At 31.6% G+C, this 18974-nt stretch overlaps 1 protein-coding gene across 4 annotated transcripts in view; it reads right to left on the bottom strand.

Annotated features, from left to right (window-relative positions):
* GLS (glutaminase) overlaps positions 1-18974 on the bottom strand; it is an 80169-nt gene that overhangs the window by 31483 nt on the left and 29712 nt on the right. For all 4 annotated transcript variants that reach the window (XM_023622236.2, XM_070241445.1, XM_023622237.2 and 1 more), the window contains exons 7-14: positions 17993-18051; positions 10236-10268; positions 10089-10147; positions 7093-7159; positions 6488-6538; positions 3849-4025; positions 2037-2168; positions 732-824 (exon numbers count right to left, since the gene is read on the bottom strand). In XM_023622236.2, the coding sequence (XP_023478004.2) occupies positions 732-824; positions 2037-2168; positions 3849-4025; positions 6488-6538; positions 7093-7159; positions 10089-10147; positions 10236-10268; positions 17993-18051 (671 nt within the window). The remainder of the gene's footprint in view (positions 1-731; positions 825-2036; positions 2169-3848; positions 4026-6487; positions 6539-7092; positions 7160-10088; positions 10148-10235; positions 10269-17992; positions 18052-18974) is intronic.

Below are 18974 nucleotides of genomic sequence, written 5' to 3'. Positions count from 1 at the left end.
AGGTAATTTTACTATAAACATTTTCCATATGGGATGCAAAGAAATTTAATTAAAACTCAAAACATGTCCCTTGGTCCAGCGAACAATTATGAAGACAAAGAAATCTTATTCCTGAAATTTAAGTGCTCACTCTTAAATAATAGCTATAAAAAAAGAAGTATATATGTGCAATAATACGAAGCCAAACTAATAATAAACAAATGTTAAGAATATCAGGACTATTGCATTAAACACTTTTTAAAAAAAAAAAAATATCATCTTTAGTGGCCTATAAAACTTATTATGAGGCTTTGTAAGGTCTTTCACTAATACTATAATCCCTTTTCCACTTACATACCCATCCACGTCAAAATAAACTTCAATTCAAGACTAGAACTGACAAATATTAAGAGGAAAAAACAAGGCTTTCTTTTTATAGTATGCAGCACTTTCCAATCTATCTTCTTTCAACAGAATCAATTCTTCAAAATAGTACTTAAAATAGCAGAAAAATGGGACAGAGGGGAGAATTCTGCTGCTAGGCCTACCAGTTTCAATTTAAATAAAACAGCAGCTATCTATGAACTACTGCTTGAGGATGAAAACATCAACAATTTGTTTATGATAATTTGTGATTAGCAAATATATGAGGCCACTAACAATTAAACTAAGTTTTATTTAAACAAGCGAATCTCATTTTCTTTTTCTTAAAAAAATATTACATAATAATCTAAAATAAGAATTTTGCTTACCCTTTGATCACCACCTTCTCTTCGAGGATCAAGTTTTTTTGCAAAGTGTCTCAAATTATCATAGTTATGGAAATTACACAGAGAAACAAGATCCTGTAAATAAACAGAACAGGTATAAGAAACTGGCTATTCATTGGCTATTGTTTTTTTCATATTTTAACAAATTACACTAATACTGTTCAACCTAACTACTATCTCATGGAAAGCACCACTGCATGTTAATAAAGCAGCATGATGCATCAAGAAGAGGACTGAGAGGCCAAGAGTTCACCAGTGCGGATCCTGGGTGGAGACATGGCATCGCTTGGTAAGCCATGATGTGGTAGGCATCCCACATATAAAGTAGAGGAAGATGGGCACAGATATTAGCTCAGGGCCAGTCTTCCTCAGCAAAAAGAGGACGACTGGCAGCAGATGTTAGCTCAGGGCTAATCTTCCTCAAAAAAAAAAAAGAAGAAGAAGAAGAAGAAGAAGAGGGCTGAAGTCAGAATGAGAAGATATGAACACAAATTTGAGAACACTGCTTACTATATAGCGTGACCTTAGGGCTCAGCACTCAAACTGTTTAACTTTCATTTCCCACAAAATAGGCATTATAACAGACCAGATGAAAGAATTCTTCTATCAAATAACCAATAGGCACTACAAATATATAAATAAATATTCCAGTTACAATCCACTATAATCTATAAGCAATCCTATGTCATTCTCTAGTTTTTGTAAAATACAAAAAACTGAAAAATAAGTCACAATTTTAATTGAGAAAGTCTGCAGAAAACATTACTGTACTCAATGCAGACTCTAGGAAGCAGTAAATAAAACCAGAAGTTGAAATATTAGCCAAGACTTGGGTAACAACATAAAATACTGAACTAGTCAAGAGTAGTAACAATCCCTCAAAAAAAAAAAAAAAAGATTTTTAAAGGTAGTGGTTTATGGATAAAGCTATTCAACGAGGCAGATTAAAGATGATAGAATAAAGTACAATAATCTTAATTTATGTTGGATTTTAAATTACTTTTCCAAGTTTAATATCTTTTGCTGAGCTTTTGGAAACTGAAAACTAACTACAACCATGAAAATTAAAATATAAGCATCAAACAAATGTAATTTTCTGTAAGAATGATTCTATGGGAGCTGTCTGGTAGAGGCAGTTTGAAGCTGCTCTATGAGTACTTCCATGACTGTCCACTAACTGGCAGACAGGAAAGTAGAGTGCCAACAATCAATAAACTGTAAAAAAAAGAGAATCATTGGATGGTTCAACTTGTACGATCGTTATTTTCCTTAAGAAAATACGCTTACATGACAGAAGTGAATTCCTTTAACACTGTTGCCCATCTTGTCCAGAGGAGGAGACCAGCACATCATACCCATGACATTGGGGACAACTAAAAGAATGCCTCCAGCAACTCCAGATTTTGCAGGAAGACCAACCTGAAAATAATTTGAAAAAAGGGACATTCATGTTAACATTTTAAAATAAGAAAAGTTATGCCCAACAATAAGAGAATTGGTTTAAAAATTATGGTATATATCCATACAGTAGAATTCCAACATTAAAAATGTATTCATCAACATGTTTATAATAGAGTAAATGAAAAGACAGTTATAAATAGTTAAGATACATTTAAATATAAAAAAATTTTGAAAGATATATTCTAAGCAGTTAAAGTAGATTACATATAAATTGTGGAGCTATACATGTTTTTATTTTATTCTTTTTGCCTATCTATATTTTTTAATTGTTCTGTATTAAACACGCATTGCTTTTAAGTATGAAGTTATTTTAAATTCAAAAAAATATTTTACAACTAGAAAACAACAAGAAATTATATCTTCTTAAAAGACTTTCTGTGATATACTGTCAGAGAAATTCTGAGGAATAGAGATAAGACGGTAATTCAAATTAAATCTCTTCAAAACATTTAATTTTACATTATGTAAAACTTGACAATAATTATGATAAAAGACAAAAATTAAATCATCAGGGCAGTGTTCATTAACGGCTTACTAATATTCAGACATTGAGTATTTCTTGCTGCTGGATTCTTGCATAAAACTAGGCAAAACAAAAAAATCACCTGAATGAGATCTACCAATTTACAGGGAATACAAGGGACAATGGAATGAATGTAATAAGCAAAATCTAGACTGTTGAAAAACTGTACAGGATAAATGACCCAGTTTTTTCAATCAAAAATAACAAGAAAAAAGAGAGAGGTCAAGGGGAAGACTACAGATTAAAAAAAACACAAAGAGAGACAGACACAAGCAATCACAATGTATGGCCCTTTGCACAAGCCAAACAAACTGTAAAATAATAACTTATAAGACAATCCAGATAATCTGAACACTGACTAAATATTTTGATAATATTAAAGATTAAAACTTTAGTTGTCTTTATATGTAATAATGGTGCTGCAGGTTTTTTTGAGTCCTTATCATTTAACATTATGTACTGAACTATGACAAGGGTAGGAGAAGTAGGTGTACATATAGATGAAACAAGAATGGTCATGTATTGATAATTACTGAAGTTGAGTGAGGGTTAACATTAAATGCATCTATTTTTCTAAACTTTAAAATAAAAAATTTTTTTAGCACATTAGAAGTTGACATAAGCAGAATGAAATAAGAAAAGTCTATACATTTCACAAGTAGCAAATGTACAAGCAAGCTTAAAGCATTATATTTTTAAGTTTTAACTTTAACATACTTTTAGCCCTTTGAAAACATCTATGGCTGTAACCAAAGATTTAAGTTAAACATTACAATTATGCACTACTTCTGAATTTAAGGAATTCTTGAGGCATGTAATCACTATAATGCAAAACATTAACAACTAAAAGAAAGCCTGTACTAACCTTGTACATTGAAATGTCTTAAAAATAGAAGTGATGAGGTTCTATAAATTAAACTTCAAGTTCTTAAGAACATCTGGTAGAGTGCTTCACTATATTCTTTACCAATTCTGTAACAAATTAACCTTGAAAACAAGCTTCTCTCTCAAAAATTAATGTACAGCTTTAGAAACAAATTCTAAACTGCATTTTTAAAAGAACCAGTCCAGACTAGTTTCTTGCCAGAAAAAATTAAGATTAAACAATTACTTACATGGAAAGCAAATTGCCCTGAGAAATCATACATGCCACAGGAATGCATCAAACTCAACGTATTTCGAACTGCCTCAGGGCTCAGTACTCTTTCACCAGAAATTGGGCAGAAACCACCATTAGCCAGTGTCGCAGCCATGACACTAGCTGATTCACAAGTTACTTCAATGGAGCACAGCTAAAAGGAAGAAAAAAGGGAATTCTGAAAATTTAGGCCCACATTATTTTTAGTATTTCACTTGACTTCTAAGATAATCTGTTTTATCTGGTATTTCATATAAATCTGAAATCTTTCTTCCAAAGGGATTATTTTAACATAACTTGATGATATTCCAAAGATTTTTATTTGAACAAAGTTCTAGCCCCTTTAAGGCTATCCTGACTTACCTAGCTATTCAGTCTTTTAATAGCCAAACTAGGATAGGAAGAGTCAGCCTCTAAGCACTAAGATTTGTAACTGCCCCATGTGATATTCAAAGTTGCTTAAATATTAATGCTTTCCATAGGATACACAAACATAATTATTTTAACTCAATAGAGAAGAAGGAGCCATGATATATTTTTAAGATAAAGCAACATACATCAGTATTATGACAGCATCTACATGAGAAATTCCCACTTTAGGAAAAAAATGATAAAATGCCTGACATTTCACCATAACAAAGCCCAGCATCCCCATACGGTAACATGCAAAGGACTAAGGGAAGAAAAATCTAAGACAGCTCTAGCCTGGACGCTTTGTGTGCCTAAACCAAAATGCTTCCTTTTAAACCATTTATTAACATTCAAATATTTGATATTGACTATGGGTGCTGGATATACTATGATGAATGAAAAAAACAAAGTCCAGGTACACTGTGGGATGAAATTTTTGCATTTAAATATAATCAAAATAATGGAAATACTTTACCACACCAAACCTAAATTTACCCATAAAATAAAAGAACAATAAATATGCTCTATTTTACTTTTCATCATCAGCAACCAAAACTGAGGGGCAAGCAGAGGAGAAAGGGAAGGTGCAAAGGGGGAAGAAGAAGAGACTTTCTCAACTTACAAACCTTCCTCACTCATACGTCAGGATCTACAAGAGGCACAAAGGGGTTTGGAAATAGCAAGAAGGGAAACTTCTTAACTACAGTGAATTAGAAAACTGATTGGGAGCCACTTTTTGACTGACTTTCACTTTTGCCTATTTATACAAAACCTCTTCCCTATTTCTCAAAACTACAGAATCTACTTACTGTACTGACCCAGATAGCAAAGATTTATAGTAAAGTTGATCTAATCATGAAAGGTTTTCCAAAAGAAACAAGATTTAAATTCCAATGATCATTTCCTCATCATACTTAGTATTAACTGGCATTTTGTCTGTCATAAGGTGATACACTCCTAACGACAAATGCCAATTTAAGAGTGCTTTCCTGATACCCTGATGGAGGTTTAATTAGAAGCAGTTCTTCTCCACAAAAGTAACAGGTAGGGCTTCTATGGGTGTCTCTTGATGTTTGCTCTGAAGTGTAGAAATTTCACAGTAGCTTAGTAGCATCTATGCCATAACAGCCAAAGTTAAATATGAACACTAGAGGAAAAGAAACTTTAACAAACAGAAGAAATTCATATGGGCTAGGGAAAAAAATAAAGCCTACTAGATAAAAGCCAACATGACACTATATTTCATCTAACAACAGTTTCAAAGGAATTTCACACATATCATCTCAGGTTATCTTCAATGTAATGCAGAACGTTAGATGTCAAGCGTATGCTACAGATAATGAAACCAGGCCTCAGAAATTGAAATTAGGTCACACGGCTAAAAAGTGGCCAAGTTAGATCTTGATTTTATATTGATAGCCTGGTTTCCCAATTCACAGTTCTTCATGTCGGGCAGGTGACAAACTGTGACTTGGACTTCCATCAAAATCTACTTCATTATCAACCTCTCTTATATATTTTTTAAGATTAGTACAGGTTAAAATTAAAGCATCTTCAAAAGTAAAGGCAGGCAAATGTAAGGTAGATTAGAAATTAACAATAATTGATTTGTTACTATGTAGCTTATAGAGCATCAGAGACACCATGATATTAAATCTGTAAGAATGAACTGAACTGAAAATATCGGTGGAGGAGAGGGATGTCCTGGAAGGCTATCTTCCATTGAGTTCTACACCACAGCAGATTAGGTGAGTGGCCCCCTTCCCCATGAATATGGAGAGCTCCTCTAACATAGAAGAAAAGTCACTATGTGACACTACAGAAATGAACTAAACAAACTGAGAAACTGTCACTTTAAAATGCTTAACATGAACTCTCTGATAAAGAAACAAGCAACTCCTCCAAACAAAATTTAAAAGTAAACAAGACAGAGCTCAGTTTATAATAAGGAGAAGCCAATTACAGGAACTGTACATTATTTTTGATACTTCTTAAATATAAAGTTTTTACAGAAAAAAATTCTCTGTATTACATTCTGAGGCATGACTTTTTAGAAGATACAGATATGAGACTGTCTTTCATGAAGACATTTTTTTGGGAGTCAATGAGAAATGTATTTTCTCTTGGCTTAGAGCCAAGATTACAGAGAGATCTAATGTGACACACAAATTTATACAAACAATTCATATAGTTAAAGTAAATTACCTGGAAGTAGAAGTCTAATATACCAACCATGTCTGTGCCTTCTGGAAAACACTAAAAAAATAGAAAGGCAATTAAAAACATTGGCACATAGCAAAAAAAATATATGCACATAAGCAAAGGATGCATGAAGATTAAATTTAAAATGTATACAAATATTTCATTTTGACAACAAAATAGTATACAACCTACAAAAGGGTATAAACATGAAATAATGAAGAAAAATAAAGCAAAATTATATCACATATAGATTTATAGATACTAGTTTAACTGACAATAAAACAAGTTACTGGACCAGCCACTTAAAATTAAAAAGTCAAGTGTAATCAACAATAGTCAGGCACTGTACTTTTGGAAAAAGTAATGGGCTAATCCTTAAGCAAAATTTGTAGTAATATAACTCTGAAAATTTGAATACTGCCAGATACAAACTGATTTCATAATATTAACACTTTGATAACATTAACTCAAGAGTGTTTTGCAAAAACTTTTGCACCTTAAATATTAATAGGTAGTTGCTGAAAAGCTATTGTTGAGTTCTTAGCATGCATCTTCATGTATTTTATTAAATAAAAGAATTATTTGAAATAGAAACAAAATTTAAAAACCTTTTTTTCTTTTAAGTAATATCCTATTGCAAAATTTCGATCTCCACTTTCTCTTTCGGACTGAAACCTAGAAGAAAAAAACACATTGGCTCTATTAATTTACTTTCTGTAAAAGTATGATTATAATGGAGTTTAATCTGTACAGCAAAGTGCAGTATAATGAACACTGACCTAAGAGTCGAGGCTGCTGGGCTCCAGTCCCAGTTCTGTCAACAGGCTAGCTATGTGGCCTTGGGCAAGTCGTTTAAGTGACAATTCTTTCAGCCTTAATTTTCTTAGCTGTAAAAGGACTGAAATGAACTAGGCCCTTTCTTGCTTCACATTTTGTAAATAAACAAGCTAATTTTAAAGTTATCAAACATTCCACCATTGAAATATACTAAAAAATTTCAGAATCTTCTGGATTCCCCCAAAGTACAATAAACAGTCAATTCAAACTGAGGGAATCCATGGAAATTTCACTGAGAGGGGGACACATGAAATGAGCCTTACAGCATTTGCTGGATTAACAGATTTCAGGGGGAAGCCTGGGTGGTGGCAAATTTCATACAGCGTGAACAAAGTTATAAAAGTATAAAAGACAGGACTTCATTGAAGAATGGCAAATATTCTGATGTATCTGGGAAATATCCTTCATGGAGAAGAGTAGAGAAACAGCAAACTAACAAAGGAGGCTAGGATCAAATTACCAAGACCAAAAAATGCTAAAAAATGTAATGGCTCCCGACTGCCTATAGAATGAACCTTGAAGGCTTTCAAACAAGTTACCTTGTCAGATCTACATTTTAGGAGGATAACTCTGTCATCAGTTTAGGAAAGGGGAAAAAGAAAGGATAAGTGATGTTATTATGAGACTACTAAATAAGAGCTACAGGAAGCCTGAACTTAGGTAGTGGTGATAGAAATGGAAGGAGCTGTATAATCAAACACAAGAACATGAGAGCAGTTGGGCAAGTCTTCTGACCTGATGGGAAAGAGAAGAACCAGGGTGAAGTCTGGTACAAAGACTGGATTTCTAAAATAGTCTACTGAAAGAATGGTGATAATCAACTGACATGAGGATCCCTGGAGCAAAGAGCAGTTTGGGAAGAAATAGATGAGTTTTGACTCAGATAGATTCCATTTGTGGTACATTTCAGAGCTCAACCTATAAGCGTCCAGAAGACTGCTGACAAAAGAGGAACTGTGGGTGATACTGTTTGCATTATCGATCATGGGTGGACAGCCCCTTCTAACTGTGTATTTTAATATTTCTACGGTCAGAAAAACAATGTTGGATATGGGAAAGTTCTTGTAAATAAACATGTCAACTTGCCATACTTTTTAAAAAAACATCAGCACGGTATAAAGGACTAACTACTTAGACATTATCCCAGTGCCTAGCATTCTGTTCATCAAACACTACATCAAGTACCTAATATCAGCCATATAAGAGGAATACAGAAATGAATTGGAAGATACTCTATCCAGGTCTTAAGAAGGTCAAAGTCTAATGGTGATGAGAGGACAAAGACAGACAAAGAATTAAGTTCAATAAAATATGGTAATATGAAAGCACAGAAGAGAGGCGAGATGAGATTCATGAAAAACTTCATGGAAGATACTTAAGCTGATGAATAAAAGTTGGTAAAGCAGACAACCTCAAAATTTTTGCCCTCTGAAACATGAAGTACAAAGCATCACCTAGTTAGTATTCACACCAAAACTGTTTAAGCTTTATCTAATCACAAGGAAATAGCGAGACCTATTCAAAATGGGGAATATCTACTACAGCCCATGGGCCAGATCTAGTCTGCTGCCTGTTTTTACAAATAAAGTTTTTTGGAACACAGCCTCATATTGTCTATGGCTGTTTTCCTACTTAGTAGAAGTGAGTAGTTGCAACACCATATGGCACAGAAGTCTAAAATATTTACTATCTGGTCCTTCACAGAAAAAGTTAGCTAATTCCTGCTGTATAAAACAACTGGTTGGCACTCTTCGAGAAAGTTGAATAAAATTTTGAATAAAATTTTAAAAAGAAAGGGTCTAGGACAGGGGGCCTTTTCTATTTTAAAAAGATAAAAGAGATATACCAAATGTAATGCATGAACATTCATTCATTAGTTCCTAAAAAAAAAAAGGTCATAAAAGGCATTTCAGGGACAGCTGGGGACACTTACATATTGATTAACATCATGATATTTTAAAATTAATATTTACGTTCTTAAGTGTGTTGATGGTATTGTGGTTACATAGAGAATGTCCTTATTCTTAGGACACTCATGCTGAGTTATTTAAGGGTGAAGTGGCATGACGTCTGCAACTTAATTTCAAATAGTTCAGAGAAAAAGAAGCCCTCATACATGTATATTTACATATATTTACATATATATGTAGAGATACACGTATTTTTAACTGTTTATCTAAAGAGAGAGGTTGAGAAAAAGCAAATGAGACAAAATATTAACCAGAAAATATAAATGAAAGATATCCAGATATTCATCATTTATTCTTTCAACTTTTCTGCAGACTTGAAAATTTCAAAATAAAAAACTGGGGTAAAAATCAAATTAGCCAGGCACACATACAGATTAAGAAACGTTAAGACAGGTATTATAGAAAAAGAGAAAATTGAATAAATGCCAGTAATTTGAAGTGAACTTGGCATCTTTTCTAATTCTGATTATCCATAAAGTTTGTTGAAAATACTTAAAGCATTTTAAGTGTCCCCCCCCTCAGGTAATTTAGAAATCATTCACTTCCCTCTAATGACCAAATTTTAAATAATTATTTATTCACTGAAGTCAGTCCTAGGGCCAAAAAGGAAGAAAAGATTAATTCTAAATACAGTGAGTGTGTGTGTGTGCATGTGCATATATATAAAAATATAAAATCATACTTTATATATATATGGAGTCACAAAACAGTATTTAAAATAAAATTCTATAATCTAGATTTTGAAAATTAAAGAGTCCTGACCCATTATAAACACTTAAGTCATAAATCAGACTCACGTTGCATTACTGAATCCAACATATTCATTACCAGCCATCTTATTCAAAAACTGCATCACCTATAAACCAAAATTAGAAAGTATTAGTAATCAAAAAACAAATATATAAAGAATGTAGCATGAAAACTGAATTCTATATTGCACTTACATAGTCAAATTTTTCAGCATTATTCACTCCTTGCTGCAAAGAAATGAGACATAAATATGTTAATATAGGCACCACCATAGTTAAGTTTTAAGTGACTATAATATCAAAATTTCAAACTGCTATCATTATAATTAATATACTGCGCATTAGTACTTTTAGATCTAGAAAATACTTCTAAAGTAATTTAATATTTACATAAACTTTTTACATGTTCTTTCATTAGCACCATATGTTGAGAATGGATCTGAATTACAAAGGGAATGCTTTATTTCAAGTATATCTTTACCCAACCCAAGTTACAGAATTTTAAATACAAGTTACCCCAAGTCCCCTTATTTTTCATGACAACACACAATCTGCTAGAATGTATGTTATTTATTTAATTTCATATTTTTAAAAAACTTAAAGTTTCACCCTTAGAAAAGAATTAAGTATATATAAATTATGGTTTTCAATTCAGAACAATCTACTTATATTTTTAAAATAACTTTAAACCAATATTAGAGTTAGAAAAATGAGTTACGTTGCAAAACTAACTAATCTTTTATAATCCTAGTATAAGCAAACAATCTGGATACAATTTACTATATAGAGAAGGCTCTATCTTTAATATCTCACTTGTTATAACAATACTTGAACTGAAAAAAAATTATAGTTCAGTCCCTAAAAAATTAGCTGTATTTTTATTTAGCACTATGCCAATTCAGAGCATGGAAGATGTATTGTTTCATCACTTCTATTTCTGATGTTAGCTACTGCAAATGTCAATAGGAAAAATCTATGTAATGTAGATCAGTTCAAGTAGCCAAATGGTTTCATTTTACCTCGGCGAAGTTTACAAAGCAGTAAGTTGTAGATCTGAAATCAAACGTATTAATTGGTGATATGCACCCAATAGAAACAATACATCTCTAATTTTTAAAACAGGTTTAAAATAAAATAATTCGACAACTAAAGTTATAAAAACAAAATTTTCTAACTTTACCCTCAAAAAATCCAAAACACTGCACTTTAAAATTTCATTATGGGAAGAAAACCTGTATCAGAGTATCATTTAATTGAATAAAGCCAGTTTCATTCTCCACTTTACAAGTGGATTAGGATGTGGCTGATAATCTGTGAAATCTTACAAGTCAATTTATTTGAGAAAGGATGTCCAATCACACATACAATCAGTAGCTGGAAAGAACACCACACTATTTTATCAAAATTAGGCATTAACAGAGCTTAAACAAGATAAGGATAATTTAGCTACAGTCATATTGTAATCACTTATCTATGTATTTTCTCTAAAGTGTCCTTTGACATATTTTAAGTTTTTCTTTCCTTATTAATACACCAGAAATCAAAATGTAGAAATGTAACTCCAAAGCTGTTCAATGAAAAATAATTAAAAGAAGAAATTACCAACTTCATTGAACTGTTGCAGTTGTCAAAATATTCCATAGATCCTAATGCTGTAAAATATGTAACAACATTTAAACCACAAAAACCTTTTTAACCTTTGAAAAAGCATAAAAAAACAACTCTTTTGGAAAAGGATGTCAGCATTTGCATTGGGATGTCACATGATAATAACTGGTTATACAATTAATCAATGTAAAATAAACAAGTGATATTGAACTTTCATTCTCTGACCTAAACTGTGCCCTATAAAATTAATACAAATTTTCTTTATTTGGCTGTCATGTTTAATTTAAAAAAAAACTTGTTTCAACCCTAGACTGTGGTCATATATTTGGTCTACTTTGCAGCTTACTAAATTAAAGTACAATTAAGTTTTGCTTCTATGCTATTTTTAAGAAACAACTGATATTTACCAATGTCTATCATTCTATAACATTTTGGGCAAGCTACTGAAATGTCCTAGGCAGATTATATAAACAAGCAAAATAAAATATCTGAATGACTGTGTTGACTCAAGAAAATTTTTCCCCAAAACTTCCCCATTTAAATGTAAAAGCACTCGAATAATGTTTGTTCTTACTAGAATAGTAAGACCACCCTGGAGATACTTAACCTGTCAACAAAATATATTTGCCCTTGCATGTCTTGGAAAGATTTCATGTACCCCAGGGATATATATGGGATCTAATAATTATTAGATGTTATGCTATTTTAATTTTGAAAAAGTTACAGTATAAAGTTTATTTTTAAAGATGTTAGAAAAAACACACATACTCATACAAAATAAAGTGGAGTAAATTCCTCCCCAAAAGCAAAAAAACAAACTGCAAAAAAACCATCATCATTATCCAGTAGTGGGGTGCAGAGGAACAGATATTATGAAAATTGAAGCCAGGAATGGGTACATGGGGGCTAGTTATACTATTGTTTATTTTGTACATATTTGAAAATTTTCATAAAACATTAAAGGAAAAATGTTTATTTGCTAATCACCACGATGTCCCATGCTAACATACAAAAACTGCTCCTTTAGAATATTTTCTTTTCCCTTTGAAATAGTAATTTTTATTTAGTTCATCTATCAGTGAATAGTTTCTATTAGTAGAATGAGGAGTTTAATTCTCTATTTTAAATTTTTACAGATGTATGAATTGAGAAATCTTGCTGACAACAGATGAATAGATGGAAAGAGAAAAGGTTTTGTTATAGCAACGTCACTCAGTTCTTTACATATCTATCTCATTACATGCAAAAGTCACACAGTAATCTACCCTCAAAAATTATGCTTAATGGTCTTATTAACTAACAACTTGATTAGATCCTCTTTCCATTTTATTGAAATCAAAAACTGGAAACAAGGTGGTATACAAGAGACTTGTTCCCAGTCATTATATAGTGATTCACATCCTCAATACCACTGACTTCAATATTTCAAAATGTTCTCTTTTGTTGGTACTTATTAAGTTTTTACAACCTGAAGCAGTACACCACAGTAAAATGTGACACACGAGAAGTATGCCTCTCCTTTGAAAAGTGAGAGGAAACCTGAACCAAAGGCAAATTCATTTTAAGAAAAGCACACATGAAAGCTGGGATTTGGAAACTGATAGTCTTAAAACTATCCATGTCCCTTATCTCTTGGAAAAAAATTCCTAGTTTTAACTCACTGCACAGATTATTAGATATCATGCTATTTTAATCTTGAAAATGGTACAGTAACTTGTAGTAAGTACAGCAGGAAAACTTAAAAAAAAAGTAAACTGGACAAAATATATTTACTAACACTTCTAATTCATTCACCAAATGACTTTTAAAAAACAAACCATTGTGGTTTGCTTGAAAATGGTAGCAATCAGACCCCGAGACTAGAAAATTACACAAATTTATTTTTCTATAAACACATCTCAAGTCAAAAAATTTGCATTCCTTTGAAGAAAATTTTAGGAAGGAAAATTTGATAAAAAGGCACTGAGTTTTAACACTGACTATTAAAAGAATTAATGTAACTACACTGGAGTGTTTTTATAGCCTGTTTTTACAACATACTCATGAATTGAATCACATATTATGCATTGTAACACAGGTGAAAATATCACTGTTAACAGGGACACATCTGCCAATAAATTTAATATAAAAATGACTCATTTAGAGTCAACATATTAATCAGTTATTTTATAAGTAAATCACTTTACTCCATTCATAAAGTATGGAGGTGTAAAAGCCGACTGGAAAATTAGAGATCATAGAAGCAAGAGGCAAAAAAGAGCTACCTGAAAATGATTTAAAAAAATACTTTTAGTTTAATCTCACTACAGGAAATGCCTTAAGGCTAAATACTTGGAATATTCAAATAGATATTATAGGTGAAAAAGGTTTAAATCTAGTATTTTCATAGATTAACCTAAAAATAAAGTTACAGAAAAGTGGATTCTGTTGGCAATAAATTATTTGCCTTTTATTTTAAAAAAAAAAAACCTCATATACACCAACTGATGTAAACATGAAGTAAATAAACCAGTATAATCCTTTCTTATGAATGTTACCATGTCCAAGGTGTCATCCATGCTTCCCAGAGCCACAAAGTGCCTTCAAAAAATATGGCTTATAAGCAAGTCTAACAGTTTACTGCTAACATGACCAAAATGAGCATTACATACATATTAACTAAATTTGTCCTAAGTTTCATGGAGCATGATCATGTTGTTTTTTTAAAAAAGAAAGGAAAAAACCTCCAGTTTTTTCAATTAAAAAATACTTCTGATTAAAAAAAAATCGAGTTTCCTCAAACAAAAAAAACTGGAAATAATTACTAGAATAAGAGACATAAACAAAGAAGAAGAAAACAATGTAACTCATTCTTTGCCTTTAAAATAAAAAAGCAGAAGTGTGGCAATTATCTCGTAATATGTTGTCCTCATCTTCCCACCCAAACCCTCATGTTATTGCCAGACCTTAACTTTTAAACTTTTTAATTAGGCGAAATTTTTACCGCTGAAAAGAAAAAGAATTACATAAAGATACTGCTATTTCATCCAGAATAACTCTGCTACTTTCAAATTTATTTTCACTCTTTCCTTTAAATCAAGCAACCACATCATCATCATCATCATCAAATAAAACAAACTACATCAAAAAGTACTCTTCTAAATTTAGTAGCTACCATAGAGAAAAAGGAAGTATAATACCTTTATGGTTTTTTGAATTATGTGCATTTTAAGTACAAAATGACATTTGTTTTTATGAAGGTATTTACCTATATAGCTTTGTTTAAAATTTTAAATATTGGAGTTTTCCTATAAGTTTAGAAGTTAAGAATTTATGCAACAGGTTCCTTCTGTCCAAATCCTCCTTTTTTCCACAATCTGCTAATCCTTTTGAACATTTGCTTTGCCTCTTCCCCCATTTCCTGAGGATCACCACCAATCCTACAAGGAAAAAATATCAATACTACAAAATTACGAAATAAAGAGTCTTACTAAAGACTCTACTTAATTTTTTTGTGTGTGGGGGAGGGGGAATAACATGAGGAGAATCTTTTAACAGCACAATAATGAAGTCTTGAACTTTGAAAGAAAAAAAAATAGCCTTAAGGTAATCAACTAAAAGAGCTAAAAAACAGAATTCAAATCTAGTAGCTATGGTAAAATATCCATGCTTTGGATACTCAAACGAAAGGTCCTTGAGAAGAGGCCTCGTTCCTTACAGACAGGAAGCACTGTCTAATGTCCAAAGAATGACCACATTCACCCACTGAAAATCAGATGTGATTTTTAAGCCAATAAATTGGTATCTTTTGTATAAGTTAAAATTCAGAAAATAAAATTTCTGCTTTTTGGACAATTTAACTATGCAAGGTAAAGAGAAAGATGTCATCAAAGAGCAAACACTTACATTAAATATGGCAGAGTAAATTCTAATGAACAGCAAACAAAAAATCAGGAGATTTAGCTCAAGCCCAATTCCACTGCTGTTAGAACCTATCAATCTCAGTTTCCTCACCGCATCTACACAAAGTAAGAGGGCTGGGTCTGAAGACCCTTTTGCCTACAGTTTTATTATCTCAATTTCAACTAGCAATTCATAAATATTATGCAAAGATCACATACAGCTATTTTTCAGAGTTTTGAATTCTTTTTAAAAAAGAGTCTAAGAAAAGTATTACATTCTGGGGCAGTTTTACACAGAGGTATATCAGGCTTACCCCTCCAAGATTTAGACGAACTTCATAAAAAAAACAAACAGACAAGAAAAACACAACAACTTGTGAAACACCTTCTAAAAACAAAACAAAACAAAAATTCAAAGAAAGTGATCTTAAATATGAACCATACTCCAAAGCCTCATTTCCAACTTTGTCAATTTAAAATTTTTATAAATTTAAAATCACTGATCAAATTTGTAAATACAAGATGACTCAGTTAAATTTTTGCACTGTTGGACACTGAACCACACTTATGTTGGGTATGTGTGCCTTTGTAACTCTGTTTCTAAGCGCTCCTACTACTGTGGCTCAACGTATAGTTTATGGCTTGTGACTGAACATGGTAAGTGAAACCAATGAAGTGACTGTGTAGTATGACCAGACATGCATTTGCCACATGCAGCATTTCAGTGTGGTATATTAAACCCATGAATCACTAAACAAACGATGTTGAACTGCATGCAATTAAGGAAGGCTTCTATTAATCATTCACATAAGCTCTTTCTTGAAAATACTATTGGTGTGCCATGCTAATTTTTCTCCAGTGTAAGAGTTCTTAAACTGGGATCCATGAAACAGCTTCAAAGGGTCTGTGAACTCCCTAAAGTTTACATAAAATCACGGTATGTGAACATTTTTCTGGGAAGACCTAAAAAGGTTCAGAACCATTTTAGTGGCTTTTCATCAAGCACTAACACATACATTGTATTATCATAATTTTCCTTACCTCTAATTTAAGTTACTCTTCAAATCTGAACAATTATTAATGAGACATTTCTCTCATCCATATTTATTGAATTTCATTGTAAGGGCCCATTTACTTGTATACACCCCACACTATAATGTAAGCTACCTGAAGGCAGGACTGTGCCTAGCACATATTCATATTATAATTTTCTACAATAAATAGTTTCACCTGAAACTGACAACTTTTCTCTTAGGTAAAACAGTCATGAATAACTAGATGTTATAATGGGCAAAGAGAAAATTTCCATAGCTTATTAAAATTAGTTACATTAAATAATACTTGGATATAATATCTACCTCATGAGAGCTACAAGGATTAAGTGGGCCAACGCTTATAAAGCATTTGCCCTAAAACAGCAACTAAACATACTACTATTCTTAAGATAGTAGTCTTCTATTTTAAAGGCTTTTTCTCATGAATATATAAAATTCATGAAACTTAAGAGAATATTTCAAGTATACAAACTAGATGAATTTTTATTAATTGGGCCAAGGAAAAATTTATATTCAAACATTCTTTGTGTAACCAGGGTCTCCCATCCCCAGTAAGGAATCTACAAAGCCATGTAGTTACGTTTTTTTCTAGCTTAAAATAGATAGGCACAAATTTACTGAAGGTCTATAAAGGTTCCAAACACAAATGAAAGGTATTTGAATATAAATGAAATTTATAATTAAAAATCTAAACAGTATGACACAATAGAACCATTTTCAAATACTTATTTCAAAACAACATTAGAGCTTCCAATTATTAAGACAAACCAGACACTAAAAAAAAACCCTCAAAACATATAATGCAAAACAAAGTATAAGAAAAATAATATAACTTAATAATTGGAATAAGTATTACTTATTTTAGTTATTATATGATAAAGGAAAACAAATGAAACAAGTTCAAATGAAAATTGTGAATATAGCTCATGAAAGTATAAAGGACTTGAAATTATTCAAGGTTGAATGTACTTTGTCTTAACACAAAGTACCAAAACATTTGTTCCTAGATGTGCTGATGACAAACATTAAACAGTAAAATGCTTTTAATTCTGTTTACATCTGTTCATTCTAGAAGAGCCAAAAGGAAGAGAAAGAAAAAAATATCAAAACTTTAAGAAGAAAAACTTCTGTGCCTATTGTTCAGCAGACTTCTTTTTGAATTTCTGCCAGATCTTCAGGTCAAGAGTAACTTGAAATTTACAATGAGTCATCTGTTTTTCATTTGGCCCTTGAAATTACATCATTTATTTTGAAATAAATAAAAATCCTAACCTTACACCATAGGATTAATTTTTTTTAACACCAAAAGAAAACTTTTCACAGTTCTACATAAATAATCCAAGATTTATCTTTATGCCTTAGCTATTAAAAAAATTTACTAGGTTAAAAAGAAATGTCAACATTTTACCTTTATTAATGAAGTCACAACAATTGCTCCAGCATTTACCATAGGATTGTGAGGCTTATCTGTAAAATATAAAAGCAATATCATTATTTCAAATATCTGATATCATTTCTGCGATGCATAGGTACTTCCCACAAACATCTATCTATTTACTTTATGTAAGCCATTGTTATAGTTCTTTTATGGGGGGGAGGGGAGTTGGGGCGTAGAGGAATGCATTTAACTCTCTTACATATCAAACAAGTAATACACTTCTAAGAAGCTGCCATTATAATTATATAGACAAAGATTCATGTACAGAAAGACAGTGAATAGTAGTGTAAGGGCACATTCAAATTTCCAAACTCTGCTCTTTACTTCTATTTGACCCCAGGGAAGTAACTAAACTTCACTGTACCTCAATTTTCCCATCTGTAAACTGGGTAATAATAGCACTGACACCTCAGCAAGTCGTAATGCTTCAATGAATTAAAACATATAAAATGCTTAGAAAGTACCTGGGACAACCTTACACTCTCAAATAATATTATTATTAAAACTCACCTTGGAAAAAGCACACTGAGTGTGAACCCAATTTTGCTTGTTTGAAGTGTTTTATTTTTGTGTTTATGTATATACACATATATATGCAGAAAAATAAAACATAAACAAGTGATACACATGGGATAAAAAGATTATAGGGGGTTTAAATTGTTTTCTCTACACTTTCTATATTTCCTGACAATAAGGATGTATTTCTTACATAATTTGAAAAATTACTTAAAATTTAAGTTCATCCAAAATCTTATCTCTCTTCTCCTAATTCTTGCAATAAATAGAATTTTAAATCTCAAATAATTACTTTCTCATTCACAGCATGGCACAAACACCAAACACAAAACTCTTAGGGCACTGAAAACATTTATTTGAAGGCATAATTCCTAATTTATCTGTTTGTGAGGGTGATTTATTTCTTTGGGAACAAGTTCTTATCTAGCTTGACAAA

Source organism: Equus caballus, chromosome 18 (assembly GCF_041296265.1).
Source record: "Equus caballus isolate H_3958 breed thoroughbred chromosome 18, TB-T2T, whole genome shotgun sequence".
NCBI classification, from domain to species: domain Eukaryota; kingdom Metazoa; phylum Chordata; class Mammalia; order Perissodactyla; family Equidae; genus Equus; species Equus caballus.
Note: the sequence above shows the minus strand (reverse complement) of the source record. Positions and strands in the feature narration are given on the sequence as shown.